Source organism: Psammomys obesus, unplaced genomic scaffold (genome assembly GCF_907164565.1).
Source record: "Psammomys obesus unplaced genomic scaffold, mPsaObe1.curated_primary_1811, whole genome shotgun sequence".
NCBI lineage: Eukaryota > Metazoa > Chordata > Mammalia > Rodentia > Muridae > Psammomys > Psammomys obesus.
Genome location: NW_026587556.1, coordinates 3,369,470 through 3,386,157, shown reverse-complemented (window position 1 = coordinate 3,386,157; position 16,688 = coordinate 3,369,470). Strand labels below are relative to the sequence as shown.

Here is a 16,688-nt window from a genome sequence, read left to right as displayed (position 1 = left end):
CCAAAACAATAGGTACAGGTCCTGGAAATGATGATCATCTCTGCGCTGGCTAGTTTCATTCAACTTGACACAAGCTAGAGTCACTGGAGGGGAAGGAGTCTCAGTTGAGAAAATGCCTCAATAAAATCAGGCTACAGGCAGGCCTATAGGGTATTTTCCTAACTAGTAATCGATGTAAGAGGACCCAGTTCATTGTGGGTGGTGCCATCCCTGGGCAGATGGTCCTGGGTTCTATAAGAAAGCAGGCTGAGCAAGCCAGCAGGAATAAGCCAGGGGTGCTACTGCACCAGCTCCTGCCTCTGGGTTTCTGTCCTGTTTCAGTTCCTGTCCTGACCCCCTGTGATGATGAACAGTGAGGTGGAAGTAAAAGCCAAATAAACCCTTTCCTTTTCAACTTGCTTTTGGTAGTGGTGTTTCATCATAGTAGTGAAAACCCTAACTAAGACAGAGTCAGACTCCTCCGCCCTGGGTTCCATGGAGCACCCACAGGGAGCTGACCTTGGCAGATCATGGGAGGAGACACTATGACGTCAAGCAGGGATCCCTTCAACGATCTGCCCACATACCCACAAAAGACTCAGCCTTCCTTACAGGGCATGGCCCCTGAGAGCCTCCAAAGTTTCCTGCTACCCAAGAGGATGGTGTCGATCAGGTTGGACCTAGCAGCTAGAAGGGGCAGTTCTTTTTCCGGAGCAGATATGGAGATATTAAAGGCCAGTTTCAGATGGGTGAGTACATGAACTGATAAGTTGTTCAACCTTAGGGACTTGTCTATGTCTGTGTGCAGGTCTGTGAAGATGGGGGGGAGGGGAGGCGGGTGTCTGTGTGTTCAGGTTTGTGTGCAGGAGCGCAAATGTGCAAGCACACCTTTGACACGGGTATACTGGTATGGGAAAGGGTGTGTACATGTTTGCGGGTGTTAGCGTACACCCGTGTGTAAGGCTGTGTGTGGTGGCCGGAAGTCAGCCTTGGATGTTTTTTTCTCAAAAGTTACCCACCTTGTTTTTTGAAACAGAGTCTCTCACTGGGACCTGGGGCTCCCCAGTTAGGCTGGCTGGCCAGCGAGCCCCAGGGAGCCTGTCTCTGCTTCCCAAGCACACACTGTGGGTTCCAGGCAATGGGCACAGGTCCTGATGCTTGCCAGGCAAGCACTTTAGTGGCTGTGCTATCTCCTCAGCACCAAATGTGGAAACTTCTAAATCCCCATCAAGAAACCATTCCTCCATCAAAGCACACCTCCACGTGGCCTCCCCTAATTAATATGCTGTCCATGGATTTTTTCTTTGCCCTTATTTCTGAGGCAGAACTAGGGGCCTCTGTCCACAGGAGAAATGCTTCCAGGTGTGTGCAGACTCGGGGTTCCAAACCTGCCCTGTGACTGTTTTAAATGGGGAGATCCATTACCAGTGATGCTAAATCCGTTCTTGAACCCATCCTGCTCCACTGCAAACATCCATCCGATGATGCCTCCGATGGGTGCCAGGGGAAGCAGAGAATAGCCGACGGTTTCGGGGATGGTGCTGATGGCTGTGTAAGAGCGCCCGTGGTTCATCACCACGTAGGAGTGTAGGTCAGTGTTCTCAAACACCACAGGGACCTGGCTGCTCCCCACGAAGATCCTTCCCTTCACCTTGCCGTTGACCCGCTGAGGGGAGCCTGGGCCAGAAACAAGGGGAGAGGGTGAAGACGACTTTCCCCTACCTTCCAAAGAGAAGGATATGTCTACTCATCAGGAAAGCAAAGAGGTAACACTGTGTGGGAAATGGCTATTGGGAACATGAAAATACTTATACCTGTGATTGTGTGCCATAAGCCACAGACATTCCAAGGTTCCTGTCTCTGCTGCACGTGGCTGCCACAGATGGACAGAACTCTAGGTACCCACCTGTGCACCAGGAGCCTCAGGGCTGCCAGCAACTCTCATTTCTCCCACGTGACTGATGACAGAGTAAAATCTACCCACAGTTGTATATGACAGACAGTAAGAGTCCCAGCACCACACAAGCGTAAGGACCTGAGTTCAGACCCCAGGGCCCATACAAAAAGCCCAGCGTGGGAATGCACGCTTGTCACCTCAGCTCTAGGATAGAGAGGGAAGCCAGCAGGATCCTTGAGGCTGGCTGGTCAGCCCGGCCAGCTGGTGAGCTCGAGCCTCCATATGTATGTACACACTAACACCATACGTGCATAGTACACACACACACACACACAGGCACATGAATTATACTGCAAAGTAAGAACGAAAACTGAAGGAAAATATAAGTGAAAGGCCACCTTGCAGAGAGTTAAATTCTTGAAGGTTTTTCCCTTTTCCTTTGGCAGATGAGATTGACCCGGGGCTTTGCCACTGAACCCCACCCCCGGTCCACTCTCAGCCACTGGGGAAATTTCTTATTTATTTTTCTAGCTTGTGAATGATCAGGAACATGGCCTCCACCCCCTCCCAGACACGGGGATATGTTCCTGAGTGTCATCTACGTTCTGAGGAAAGCTGCTAAACGAGGTCACCAATCAGCCAGGACATATCTGACATGAAGTAACTTGGACATCATTGTGTCATTACACTGGGGAATGCTATGGCCCTTGCAGGACAAAGGGGGTAAAAAAAAGCACTCTGAGAACATTACAGAAACAAGGAAGGAAGCCAAGTTAAGAAAGCCAAATAAAGTGCTTCCACTAGGCTCTAAGCTAGCTTTATTTCCCTTGTTTTTTGAGTCAGGGCCTCTCACATTCAGTAGCCCTAGCTGGCCTGGAACTTACAGCCACCCCGAGGCCCCACTGTTAGGATTATAAGAATGAGGCACCACGGCTGTATTAAAAAAAGAAAAGAAAAAAAAAATTAAGTAGCAAGAATCCAACAAATATTCACACCATAAAGCAGTTATAAGCATACATAATGTCAAAATGCATGGCCAAACAGCTTGTCATGCCTGAGCTCAATGCCAAAGTCTGCTCAGCATTTTTAGCTCTGATATTTGGGAGAGGGGAGAGCTAGCGCGGTGGCTCTTTAAGAATATGCTTTTGGGCTGAGGGAATGGCTCAGCTGATATAGAGTGTTGCCTGGAAAACACAAGGTCCTGGGTTCAATACCCAGCACAAGGGAGGGAGGGAGAGAAGAAGGAAGAAAGGGTATGTACTTCCATGTGGATTTTGGAAGCTTTTCCTAGGGTGAAAGGTATAAAAGCCAAGCCTAGCACAAATAGTCAAAAGCACTCCACCCCTGGGGTGACAGGATTTGGAAGAAAATAGAAAATACTTCAAAATTAAAAACATTTTTCCAACCTAATGTGACATCTAAACTGTGTGTCGGTTCATTGCTGAAGATAGATGAAAATAAAACAAACCTCACTTTCCTTAATCATGACCCAGAAGGAAACAATTTGTGTGTGTTTAAATGTGGCAAACTAAAACAACTGATTTCAGGACAGCTATGACAAGGAATCCGGAAAACAGAAAACATATCTCCAATTAGATCTTAATTAGTGAGATTTTACTGATCAACTGAAGTCTTCCATTAAGCACACGTGAAAGTGGCCTGTGACAAACGAGTCGATTATAGTAAGATTCTATCTTTTTTTTTTTCATTCTAATTTATAGCCCCAAAGGTCTCTAATGGCTGTAACAAGAACCCTTAGACTTACACAGAAGATTCCTCTGACTATGTAGGCGAAGGGACTAGCCAGTCCTTTGGGGACAGAAGTCAAAGCTGACCTCAGCTATCATGGAATCCGCTTTGGAGCTAGATGTGCATTGGGTTTGACGAGCCAGGACTGAGGACAACACCCTGTGGGCATGCTCTGACTTTAGGGACTTGAGGAAAGGAGGTGGGGGCAATGGAAAAACTGAGCCCACTACATACCCTGATCTAAGCCAGACAGGGAGGGACAGAGATGTGGGCGGGGAGAAGGAGAAAGGAAAAAAGGGAGGGAGGGAGGGAAGAGAAGGAGAGAGGGAGAAAGAGAGAGAGAAAGGAGAGAGATCTACAAGTAATGAATGTCCTCAGAGCTAGAGACTCAAGTCAAATACTGGATAACACGCTGCAGCCCCAGCACTCTACATGTGGAAAATCTCAAGTCGGAGGTCATCCCGGGCTACACAGCAAGATGCTGTCTCAAAAGCAAACGGCTCACTGAGGACTCCAGAGACAAAGCTATTAGTGAAAAAAATAAAATTTAAAAATGCGGGGAGAACAACTGGTCCTGGATGCATCGTCTCAACACTTGGGTCTTTTCTGTTGCAGTCAGGGGACAGCTATGGAGAGAAAGGCTCCTGACGGTTGTCAGCCCAGAAATGAGGAAAACAAGATAACGTGCCGTATCGAAAATCATTGGACATCCTGGAAGGAATGCCCATCAGAGAAGGTAAGAGAGATGATATCGTTAAAAACTACATGTTCAAAAAAACAAAACAAACAAACCCTACATGTTCCAGAGAGCGGGGCGCCAAGTACCAAGACCCAAAGCCACACCTTCTCCTTCTCCCTGAAGCTGAAAATGCTCACCTTCTGCCACGCACTGCCTGCCGTTGCCCGTGTAGTTGGCCACACACCTGCAGCAGAAGCCAGTAGCATAGTCCCTGCACTCCGCATGCACGGAGCACTGGTGTCGATTGTTGGCACACGTCTGCTGGGAGCCTGTGTTGTAGGTGAATACTGTTCGGAGAGAAAGGAAGCAGGCCTGTGAAAGCTTTGCACGTTCCAGCCTGAGAGGCACTTCCGCACGAGCGCCCTGGAGCCAAATGCACTCAAATCTATCTAAGACCTTCAAGGGGCCAGCCTGACCACAGCAGACTAAAGCCCTTGGCATGAGTGTGGCCATTTGGGTAAAGGTAGGGCTTCATAACTCAGACCACTGACAGAAACAAGTCTAAAAGAAGCTGAGAAATCATTAAATATGAATGCTTAAAAACTGTCACAACGCCGTGTATTCTGTGTCAATCAATATGAGGTTCCCTCACCCAGTGACAATCTTAGGTGGTGGTCATCTAATATGGTCAGAAGGAGCAGCTTCATTTGGCTGCTTTTATCCCCACCACATTTTGTGGGTGTTTTTTTTTTTTTTTTTTTTTTTTTTTTTTTGAGAAGTCAGGGTCTCCTGTATCCCAGGTGGCCCTCAAACTAAGGAACTGAAAATGACCTTGAACTCCTGATCCTCCTATCTCTACCTCCTCAGTACAGGGCTGACGGGCATTTGCCACTCTGCCTGGTTGATGGAGTGCTAGGGGCAGAAGTCAGAGCTTTGTGCATGCTAGAAAAACACCCACCACAGAGCTACACCCCAGCCCCAGTCTTTCTTTCCATAAATAATTTCTTGTGTAATAAAATACATATTAAAATGCCATTTAACCTTCTTTACATAATCTGTGTGTGTGTGTGTGTGTGTGTGTGTGTGTGCACTCTTACCCCTTTCCCTCAGGGGTAATTCAGAAGCTCTGATACTCAAAAGCTGATCACTATAGAAATCACACACACACAGAGATAAAGAGGTCATGAATTTGAAAGAGAGCAAGGCAGGGATGAACATGAGAGGGTTTGGAAGGAGAAAAGAAAAGAAAAGAAAAGAAAAGAAAAGAAAAGAAAAGAAAAGAAAAGAAAAGATAGAAAATGATGTAATTAATCCTCAGGTAGTTCTACTGGCTCCAGCTGCCTGGAATTTCCAGTGTGTATAAAGATGACTGAAGAGACTGAAGCCCAGGACACCCGAGTAAACTTGAGAGCTTTCTGATTACGTGAGATCAGCCGGGAATACCCCACTGGTGGGTCCTGCTGTTTGGTATATCTGAGTGAAACTATTTAAACAGCACCAGAATGTTACTGTAGGCCTCAGACAGCTGATGTTTCCAATAAACAGTGAAATAACTGGGAAAGGGGACAAGAAAAAAAAATAGCCATCTGTCACAGATACATTTTAAGTTCAAGTCCAGGCTTCAGCTACTATCACCACCATTTGTTGTTGGGGAGTAAATAAATGTGACAGTTTCATAAACATAAATTTTAGATATTTAGGAATGGTATTTTTTTTTTTTTTTTTTTGAGACGGTTTCTCTGTGTAGCCTTGGCTGTCCTGGGCTCACTTTGTAGACCAGGCTGGCCTTGAACTCAGAGATCCGCTTGCCTCTGCCTCCCAGAGTGCTGAGAACTAAATGTTTCTAAGAAGTCTTAAAATGACCTCTTACGTAGAAAGAGTACAGAGTCCTATGCGATACATTGAAAAGTTCTATCTCTCCCATTTATTTGAGTTTGATAATTTGCTGCTCTTTAAGGACCCAAGCTTGATTCCTGACACCTGAATGGCAGCTCACAACCATCTGTAATTCTAGTTCCCAGGGAATCTTATGACCTCTTCTGGATTCAGGGTACCAGGCATGCAGGTAAAACACACATACACAGCCAGCCTCAGTGGCGCATGCCTGTGATCCCAGCACTAAGGGAGGTAAAGGCAGGTGGAACTCTGTGAGTTTGAGGCAAGCCTGGTTCTACAAAGTGAGTCCAGGACAGTCAGGGTTCCACAAAAAAACCTATCTTGAAAAACCAAAACAACAACAAAAACACATACACAGAAAATAAAAATAAATAAGTCCTTTAAAAAAAAAAAAAAAAAAAGATCCCTCATGAGTGTCCTAGTTTTCTTGTTGCCATGATTTAAAAGATTCTGACAAATCCTGGGCAGTGCTGGCACACACCTTTAGTCGAAGCACTGAGGAAGAGAGGCAGGTGGAGTTCAAGGCCAGCCTCGTCTACAGAGTAAGTTCCAGGACAGCCAAGGCTATACAAGGAAACCCTGTCTCCATCAGGGAAAAAAAATCTGATGAGAAACACCTTAGGAGAGAAGAGGGTTTTTCTGACTTGCAACTCCCATTGCACAAGGCAGGGATGTGAGGTGGCCAGTCATCCCACAGCCACAATCAAGAGCAGAAGGGAATGAATGCACATATGGCTCTGCTCAGCTAGCTTTCTCTCCGCTTATACAACGCAGCGCCCCAAACCGGGGAAGGATGCCGCTCACTCTCAGGCTGGGGCTGCCTACACCCATCAAGGCGATCAAGACAGCCTGCCACAGACATACCCACAGGTGAACCCGAGGCAGACATCCTTCTTGAACACGCTTTCCAGGTGACTGTTCAAAGTAAACAATTAAAACTAACCGTTATAGGTCAGCCTCAAGGAAAACACAAGCACATTTGGAGAATCCCTTATAATATTTAAGGGATGCTCAAGTGAGCTTTCACAAAATGTAGGAAATACTTGACAAATATGGTTGATTAGAATATACCATACTGTGCAGTGCACTCCTCTAATCCCAGCGAGAGAGAGAGAGAGAGAGAGAGAGAGAGAGAGAGAGAGAGAAAGGTCTTTAGAAAGCAACTCTACAAATGACAAGAGGAAAACTAATCAGCTGCTTGAGTTCCAAAACCAAAAAATGTGAAAGAAAAGCTGCACGAAGAGCCAAAAGGAGCTTCTGGAATGTTTTTTCAGGTGGGTGAATACATCTCAGGAGTCACAAATAAGAAACTTGAGTTTTACAATATTATTCTAAAGTCTTTTCCTCCTTCTCTTTTTGGTTTTTGAGATAGGATCTTACCGTATCCCAGGGCTGGACTGGAACTCGCTATGTAGCTGGAAATTTTGGTTCCCCTGCCTCAGCATCTATAGTGTTGGGCTAACAGCACTCAATAAGGACATTCTTTTAGTTTTGGTTTTGTTTGTTTTTGAGACATGGTTTCTCTTTGTAGACCTTGGCTGTCCTGGAACTCACTTTGTAGACCAGGCTGGCCTCCAACTCACAGAGATCCACCTGCCTCTGCGTCCCAAGTATTGGGATAGGGTTAGTGTGTTTTACCACTGTCCAGCCAACAATGACATTTTTAAAGAAAAAAAAAAGTATTAGCCATATTATGGTAGTGTGTGGTTTTAATTCCAGCACTGGGGAGGCAGAGACAGCAGGATTTCCAAGAGTTTGAGGTCAGCCAAGTTTATATTAAGTTCCAGGCCATTCAGAGCTTCGTAAATGAGACCCTGTCTTGAAAAACAAAACAAAAAAAACCCTACAACTCTATCTATCTATCTATCTATCTATCTATCTATCTATCTATCTATCTAACTATCATCTATTTGTATGTGTATGTCAGAGGACAGTTTGGGGGAATCATTCCTCTCTTTCTACTAGATGGGCTCTGGGATATCAAATTTAGGTCATCAGCTCTTTTACCTGCTGAGCCATCTTTTCCTGGCCCTGACTCTCTTTAAACAGGATCCATTTTGAGGAATCTTGAAATGAGGCATATCCCTACTGTGTCTCGAAGCAAAGCTCTAATCCTAAAAGATCATTGGGTCACTTGGAAGCCACTGGGCCTATGCACCAATTGCTCTTCAGAGAGATAATTCAGTCCCTGCTCCCAAGAAAGCCACCTCATGGGTACATGACCCAACCTGCACTAGCTAGCTCCTGTCTAGAAATCCAAGCAGGCAAAAAAAAAAAAAAAAAAAAAAGTTCCAACCTGTAAAACAGTTATGTCTTACCAACTCCTGTTTCTTCTACTTCATCCACATCAATGACCTGGGGGTGCTGCTGGGGGAACCTCTCCGCTGGCAATTGGAAAGATCTGGTCCTCTCAGTGGGGGCTCCATGGGGTCTCTCTGTAGCCTCATAGCCAGGAGAGAGGACCCTGGGCACATTGTGTGGGTCAGAGTTTCCCCCTCTGGGACTTTGGGTGACTACATCCTCCAGGCCCAGACGAGGGGATGCTAGCTCGTAGTCTTCGTCCTCGTAGTCTCCATCGTCATCCAGGTCCAGGTTCACATCTGCAGGCACCACGCCCTTGGCAGTAGCGGGACTCCCAATCTCAAACACCCATACACCCTGGTGCCCAGCATTGCTGCTCCTAGAGGCAAGGAAGGGATCTTGAGAATAGGCCGAAGCCCACAAGCAGCCCCTATTAACCAAGCAAGCTCGGGAAGAGCTCAGGTAACCTGTATCCATTGGAAACCTGTGGCATGGGTCTACTCTCTGCAAGGGTTAGTGCCCAGGATGGCAGCATGTGCCATGTGCATTCATCGAAGAGCTCATGCAGGCAGGGACTATTTAAAGAGACTGAGTCTAAGTAGACACAGCACCATGAAGAGCTTACCCTCGGCTAGCTCTGTGGTGCACACCTGTAATCCCAGCACTCAGGGAGGCAGAGGCAGGTGGATCTCTATGAGTTCGAGGTCAGCCTGGTCTACAAAGTGAGTCCAAGACAGCCAAAGCTACACAGAGAAACCATGTCTCGAGAAGAAGAAGAAAAAAAGCTTACCCTCTAGTACCATCCCGGGACCCTGAGGACTCTAAATGCCACCAGCTCATGCTAGTCACTGTTTATATGCTCTGTCTCATGAGCCAAAGTGACCAGAGATTTATGTCACTTTTGTCTTTTCATTGCATGGAGTAAAATCTATTTGGTTTGTTTGTTTTTGAGATAGTTTCTGTTTGTATCCTTGACTGTCCTAGAACCTACTCTGTAGACCAGACTGGCCTTAATCCGCCTGCTTCTGCCTCCTGAGTGCTGACATCAAAGGCATGCACCACCATGCATGGCTGATATTTGTATGCACACAGAACATACAATTGGTTTTTATCCCTGGCGCCTGACCCTAGGAGCTCCCTTGACCCTTGGAATTTCCAATGTGATAAAAGTGACCTTTCTATGCTAATGAGATGGCTTTTTGTTATCTATTATTCATCTCATTAGCATAGAAAGGTCACTTTTATTATTAAATCATCTCATTAACTGACTAAACCCATTGGCCAAAAGACCAAACTAGGATAGAAAGTTCTGCTCCTTCCCAGCCCTGTTCCATTCCCGTTTCCAGGGAGGATTCGGGCTTCCAACATAGTCCATCACCTATGGTCAGTGAAGTCAACTGCCCCACATGATGCAACTTCAAAATAAACGCCATTTGCTGGGTAGGTGTGTGAAGGGAGGTGCTGGAAGGCGAAACGAAGAGAGGGTAAGAAACCACAGCAACTCACCCCATTCCTTACCCTCCCTTTCTTTCTTCCTTTGCTGTTACTGCAGTGTGTTCTTTGGTGTATAGATGTGGAAGGGGGGAAGGGGCACTGTGTGCAAGTACACAAGCAAACAGAGGCCAGAGGTCAACCTCCAGCGTCATTCTTCAGGTACCATCCACCTTGGGTTTCTTTTTTTTTTGAGACAGGGTACTTCACTGCCCTGGGGTTCACTAAGTAGACAAGGATGGCTGGCAAAATGGCAGGAGTCCATCCACCTCAACCTCCCGGTGCTAGATTTATAAGCAGACACCACCACACCTGGCTTTTTATGTGGGTTCTGGGAATGGCAGCCAGGTCCTGTGCCAACTGAAATGTTTCTCTAGTGCTGTGGGGTTTTTGTTTTTGTTTTAGGATTTGTTTTATTATTTATTTATGTGTGTGTGTGTGTGTGTGTGTGTGTGTGTGTGTGTGTGTGTGCGCATCTATATGTATATGTGCATGAGCATGCAGATTCCCAAAGTGGCCAAAAGGGGTCATCAGATTCCCCAGGAGCTGGGCTTACAGATGGTTGCGAGCTATTGGACTTGGATGCAGATGACTGGACTAGGATCCTCAGGAAGAGCACCAGGCACTCTTAATTGCTGAGCTATCTCGAGCCCTCTGAAGCGGTTCTTTATACTTCCTTGGGGATAGTAACGTTATGGGCTTTTCTGAGCTATGTGAGCTGTTCTATTAAATTACTGAGCCTGAGAGTAGACAGAGCCGGGAAAACTGCCTTACACTGGTGTGGTCAGAAGCCCAGGTACAATCGTAGGACCTGGGCACCGGCAGCTGAGGTGGGGGCACCTTATGGGACGAGGCTGTAGAGCTGTGGAGTCTGCATGGATTCCAGGTAGCTAATTGGTGCCAGACCTGATCTTAACTACAGGACACTCAGCCAAGCATCCAGAGAATCGAGAATTGGTTGGTGGGAGGGGAACCCCACCCACCCATGTTGGTCAGGGGACCTGTGTATGAAAACAGTACTCGTACTCTGAAAGGCAAATGAGATCCAAAACTCCGAGGCAGTAAACACGCTAAATACAACAGAGTGACCCTAACCTCTAATTTTTGACCCAGCATTTTAATTATTCTTATCTGTGATCAGAAGCATTCCTTTCAGAAATTATATAAAGTGGTCATATTATACACTGGGAAGAGCCAGCTGTTAAGCTTTGGAGAAATATTCCAATCTGTTTAAGAACTGCAGTCACTGGGGGCTGGAGAGATGGCTCCGAGGTTAAGAGCGCTCTGTCTACTCTTCCAGGGGTCCTGAGTTCAATTCCCAGCAACCACATGGTGGTTCACAACCACCTATATTGGGATCCGATGACCTCTTCTGGCATGCAAGTGTACATGCAGATAGAGCACTCATTCATAGAAATAAACCTAAAAAAAAAAGTTAGAAAAAAAAAAAAAACCAAAAAAAAAAAGTAAGAAAAAAAAAAAGAAAGAAAGAAAGAAAGACAGTCACTGTAAGAAAGCTAAATTAAGTGCCAGGAATGTAGCTCAATGGTAAAAATGCATGCCTAGTATACACAAGGCTCTACATTCAGTCCTCAGTACTGATAGGATAGGTACACACACTAAATCATAAGTTTTAAAAGGTGAGAGGTACCCAAAACTCTTCAAACGATACTCATTTTCCAGCACTCATGTCTCTGACATTTTAAGTCATGGCCACAGCAGAAATATTTACACCACAAAACAGGGCATGCACTCCGCCTCAGGGCTCCTCCTACTTCGTAAAGTCAGTGGTTCTGCATTTATCAGCAGCAGTTGGCAAAGATGGGAGAACTTTAGTCTAGACCTGAGCAGACAAAATGGGGGCAGGAGGCTAACTGTTGGGAGACATAAGATTTTCATTCTTAAAATGTGCCTGGGAGCCAGGCACAATGTCTCATCACCTGAGAGGTGGGGATGAAGGATCTGGGGTTCAAGGTCATCCTCACCTATGTAGAAAGTTTGGGGACAGCCTGGGCTATATGAGATCCTGTTTCAAAATACCAAAACAAAGCAGAATCAAATAAAACATTGATCTTGGCTTTCCCTCTCTTCTGTCAAATCTACAATAGCATTACAAGGAGGAGGCTTCACTGAGTGTAAAGAACTGATTTAAAAAAAAAAGTGTGTTACATTAGTGTGACGAAAAATAGCTCGTGGCTTAGGTTCCCGGCAGGACACAGGTTTGAATGACCTTCATTTCTGACTTCAGACTCAGGGAATACTGCAGAAACAATTTTGCATGAGGATGAACTCTGAACAGCAAACCGTTGGGGCTGGAGAGATGGCTCAGAAATGAAGAGTCCTAGAAACTCCTCCAGAAGGTCTGGGTTCAATTTCCAGCACCCATGTAGCGGCTGAGAACCATCTGTGACTTCAGTCCCAGGGGATCCAATGCTCTCTTAGTCTCCACGGGCACTGCATACATGCAGTACACAGACATGTGGTACAAAACTCCCACACATATAGGTAAAAATGTAAAAAACAAAAACAAACAAACAAAAAATACCCACGCTGGGCAGTGGTGGCACATGCCTTTAATCCCAGCACTCAGAGGCAAAGGCAGGTGTATCTCTATGAGTTTGAGGCCAGTCTGATCTGGAGTGAGTTCCAGGACAGCTAGGGCTGCACAGAGAAATCCTGTCTCAAAACCAAAAAGGGGGGAGGGGTGGAGCTAGAGGTGGCTCAGAGGTTAAGAACAATGGCTGCCCTTCCAGAGGTCCTGAGTTCAATTCCCAGCAACCACACACACACACACACACACACACACACACACACACACCTACCTCTTCATGCTGAATATAAAGGTTCATCATTTAAATATCTCTATATAAAATTAAAGTTACAGGCACATTCTTAAGTAACGTAATACCTATTACATTTTGTTGGGTAAAGCAATATACAATAATATTACTAGAGGGAATCTAATGAAGAAGAACACATAAGGAATATGCATACTTGGCCAAATTTTCAACTGATTCCCTGTCGTTGGCAAATATGTTATAGGCTCCATCGCTCGTCCATAGAGTTCCCACTAAACCTTGGCTGAAGCCAACCATGGCTGGCACTTGGCTTTCATCCTTCTTTGAGAATGTTGAAAAGAACTGTAGACCGTCTTCAGGATAAAGGAAAATGGCATAGGAGCTGGAATTCGAGGAGGCCAGAACAGCCTGGAAGGTGTTTCTCTGTGAAGAAGAGTTAAAAGTCAGTTAACCTTTGTGCAATGCAAACACACTCTCAGAGCATGCTGTTCACTGGGCTCCGTAGCCAGGACAGTGGAAAGGCAGCTGCGCTTTGCCTCCTTCTTCTGCCACCGAGAATGTACAGTCTACATGGAGAGATGGCTGTATGGACAAAACAAGGCCTAGCCTGAGGACAGATGCTGTAACAGAGAGGCAGGGTGCTACACTTGGGTCAAATGAGAAAATGTCCTGTGCTGGGCAGAGCCTGGGTTGGGGGAGGTCCTTGCTGGTCAGGGCATCCCAGGAAAACCTGAGCATCCAATCAGGAGGAGGTCATCTCAGGGACAAACCACCTGTGTACAAGATATTGTGGGCTAAAAACATACCAGAACAAAGGAAAAGGCGAACTCAAGGCAAACATAAGAGTTAGGTACAACCACTGGAGAGGGAGGGTTCATGGGGTTTTGGTGGGTTAGTCCCAAGAGGCAGGCAAGATCTCAGTATTGCTGGGTCAGGCAAAGCACTGTGGGATATGCAGACCTCCCCACAGACTTCTCCAAAGTGTGTCCTATGGAATGCTATGTGTCCTGTGCGGGACAGTGATAAAAGGAGATATGGCCAAAGTTTGGGGGATCGTTCCATTAAATATTATTAAGGCAGCTTCTTCACTAAAGGACTTCTCTTCACTCAGGAGCAGGTTGCTAGCAGAACTTTGATATCTATCGTTCCCTATTAATCACTTCTCCATATGATTAGAAGCTATCTTCACACTCCTTCTCAATTAAAGAAGGGATATGCAGGGAATACCATTTCCCAGGCATAGGTTTGCCATGGAGCAATCTCCTCAAATACCTGGCCTTCTCGACCCCGGATAGTCACAGAAGCAGGTTTAGACAGCCCTACAGATAAGCATCTGCGGGTTGCTGACCTGCAACAAGCAACTTCCCGGATTTTTCCCCAGACTTCCCGTCTTGAGCAACAGCACAGGCACAATGTCCACTGCAACAAGCACAGACCAGCAGCCCAAAGACTACAGTCGACGTAGCAGACAACTGCGTCTCCATCTGGGGTGCACTCACCTTGCCTTCCTGGGCGGTGCTCTCACTGGGCCCTCCATAGGGGGCCACAGATTCCCAAGTGACAACCACCACGCTAGTGGGCTGGAAAGAGACCTCTGGGAAGCCTCTCTGGACATACTCCGCTGCCATCTGAATGATGAAGGGGGACAAGTCTTCTCGATAATACACATTCCCCAGGCCATCTGTTGTGTCCAAGTCAGCCAGGAAAGGCGCCACCGAGCCGAAGCTGGGCGGGAAGGTTCCAGGGTGGGATTCCCCGGCTGGGGGTTCGCTCGTGGCGATGATGCCGTTTGTGGTGACCTGTAGGGAACAGAGTGTGTTTAGAGGGAATGCAAAGAGGAACACCTCACCGGGGAATGCTGGGGTTTGATTTTAAAAGAATCCCGACAAATTCTCCAGCTGGTGGCACTGTTTTCAGAGGCTGTGGAACCGAGAGCAACTGGGGCCTGCCTGATGGAAGGAGCTCCTAGCTCCCACCTTGAGGACCGGCATCTGCCACGCATTCCCATCACACAGACGGAGCAGCTTCACGATGCTTTACAGTACCTTCCCCACTCCGATGGAATAAAAGCTCACTAGAACCATGAGCCAAAATAAGTCCTTCCTTCTTCCTTTAGTTGCTGCTGTCAGGTACGGCGGTCACAGCAGAAACGAGCGTAACTAACACAGGAAGCATTCGCTTCCCCAAAGCTTGTAGCTGCCCATGGTACACAAACAGAATTGGAGAAGAAGATGAGCCTCTCTGACAAAACCAGTGTTTGTCTTCCGGAAAGGTTGGCGGGGGAATGATGGACAAGGACATGACTGCAGAGAGCCTGCTGTCACAGTATGGGCAGGTGGTCCCTTCTGCGACCTCCTGACCAAAATGATGAATGACAGTGATTCGTTGACTGCCAACATGATACAAATTATTAACTCGGCAAAGGTGGTAAAGCCTTCCACACTCGGACTGTTATACCACTGTGGGTACTGGAGGGGGTTGGATACAGCCCCATCTTAGAGGAGCCCACAGGAAGGGAAAAGATACCACAGATGCTAAATGCATGTGTTAAGAAGTACACCTGCATGGGCAGCCATAGCGCCCTCAAGCACAAGACCGGCTTAGTGTTTAGAAGACCAGCTACACTAGTAAGCGTTCCCCACGATGCACACAGTGCCCGATCCTCGGGAAGACACCAGAAGGCAAGGTGACACTGACGCCCATATTTTTCTGGTGAGAAAATTAGGTCAAGTAATTAAGTTGTACAAAGTCACCATATTCAAGTGACATCACTGGATCTCTGACCCAAAGATCTTGACCCCGAAGATGACCGGAGGTTGGCCATCTCAGGACTGTGGCTACAGCTGTCAGCTGTATCAATATCAGCATCCTGCCTGGCCGCACAAGGCCTTGGGTTCAATTGCCAGCAATGTGTAAACTGCGCGTGGTGGTGTATGTCTGCCATCACAGCACTGGGAAGGTGGGGGCAGGAGGACCCCAAGGTCATTCTCGGCTACATAGTGAGTTCAAGGCCAGCTTAATCATGACATGTACATAATTCTCAGAATCTTTTCTAGTTCTTATGAAGCATTGTTACTCCTATGTTTGAGAGGGCAGGTGGAAGCCAGAGGACAGGTTGCTTTCTACTTTATATATTTGTTTGGACACGGAATCTTTCATTCCCCAGAACTTGGTAAGAAGGTTAAACACAGCGGAGCTCATAGCCTAGGCTGGAAAAACAAACAAACAAACAAAGAAAAAAACAATGATTAGAGCTTTGGAACTTAGCAAAAGTATCCCTTATTTTTAATTAATTAATTAATTAATTTACTTACTAATTTATTTACTTATTTGTTTACTGAAGTGCTGGGAATTGACTTTGGGGCTTCACACTCATGTGCTGAACTACGGAGCCATCCTCCCAGCTTCCTGACCTTGAACTTCCGACCCTCCGGCCTTTATTCCCCAAGTTTTATGATTCCAGGTATACACTACCACTTCCTGTTTACACTGTGTGAGGGAATGGAACCAGGGGCTTTGTGCATGCCAGGCCCACTGACCTACATCCCCAGCCATTAAAAAAAAAAAAAAACATCTCTCTTTATAAACGTCTTGGGCTAGTAACTCCTCAAGTGACATGTTTTCCATCCCTTGGCAACAGTAAGACTCTCCTAGAACACACTGACAGTCAGTCTGCAGAGATGGCAGTCTTCAGGCAGGGCTCAGTCCCCTGCAGCTCAGTTCTCAGCATCATTCCCTCCCCCAGCATCTAACATCCCAGCTTCTCTGACCGGGGAGCGTGGGAAATGGCTCACTTTCTCAAGCAGACGCCAGAAGTTGAGTTGGCGGAGACTGGCTGCTGGTGGAAAGTGGTCCCATGGAGACCACGCATAGACAGCTCCCTTCTACAAGACTATTT

At 46.6% G+C, this 16,688-nt stretch overlaps 1 protein-coding gene across 2 annotated transcripts in view; it reads right to left on the bottom strand.

Moving 5' to 3' along the window:
* Positions 1–16,688, bottom strand: part of Nid1 (nidogen 1) — a 71,999-nt gene that overhangs the window by 36,804 nt on the left and 18,507 nt on the right. For both annotated transcript variants that reach the window (XM_055603939.1, XM_055603938.1), the window contains exons 2-6: positions 14,290–14,589; positions 12,987–13,213; positions 8,519–8,880; positions 4,502–4,651; positions 1,405–1,656 (exon numbers count right to left, since the gene is read on the bottom strand). In XM_055603939.1, coding sequence (XP_055459914.1) covers positions 1,405–1,656; positions 4,502–4,651; positions 8,519–8,880; positions 12,987–13,213; positions 14,290–14,589 — 1,291 coding nt within the window. The remainder of the gene's footprint in view (positions 1–1,404; positions 1,657–4,501; positions 4,652–8,518; positions 8,881–12,986; positions 13,214–14,289; positions 14,590–16,688) is intronic.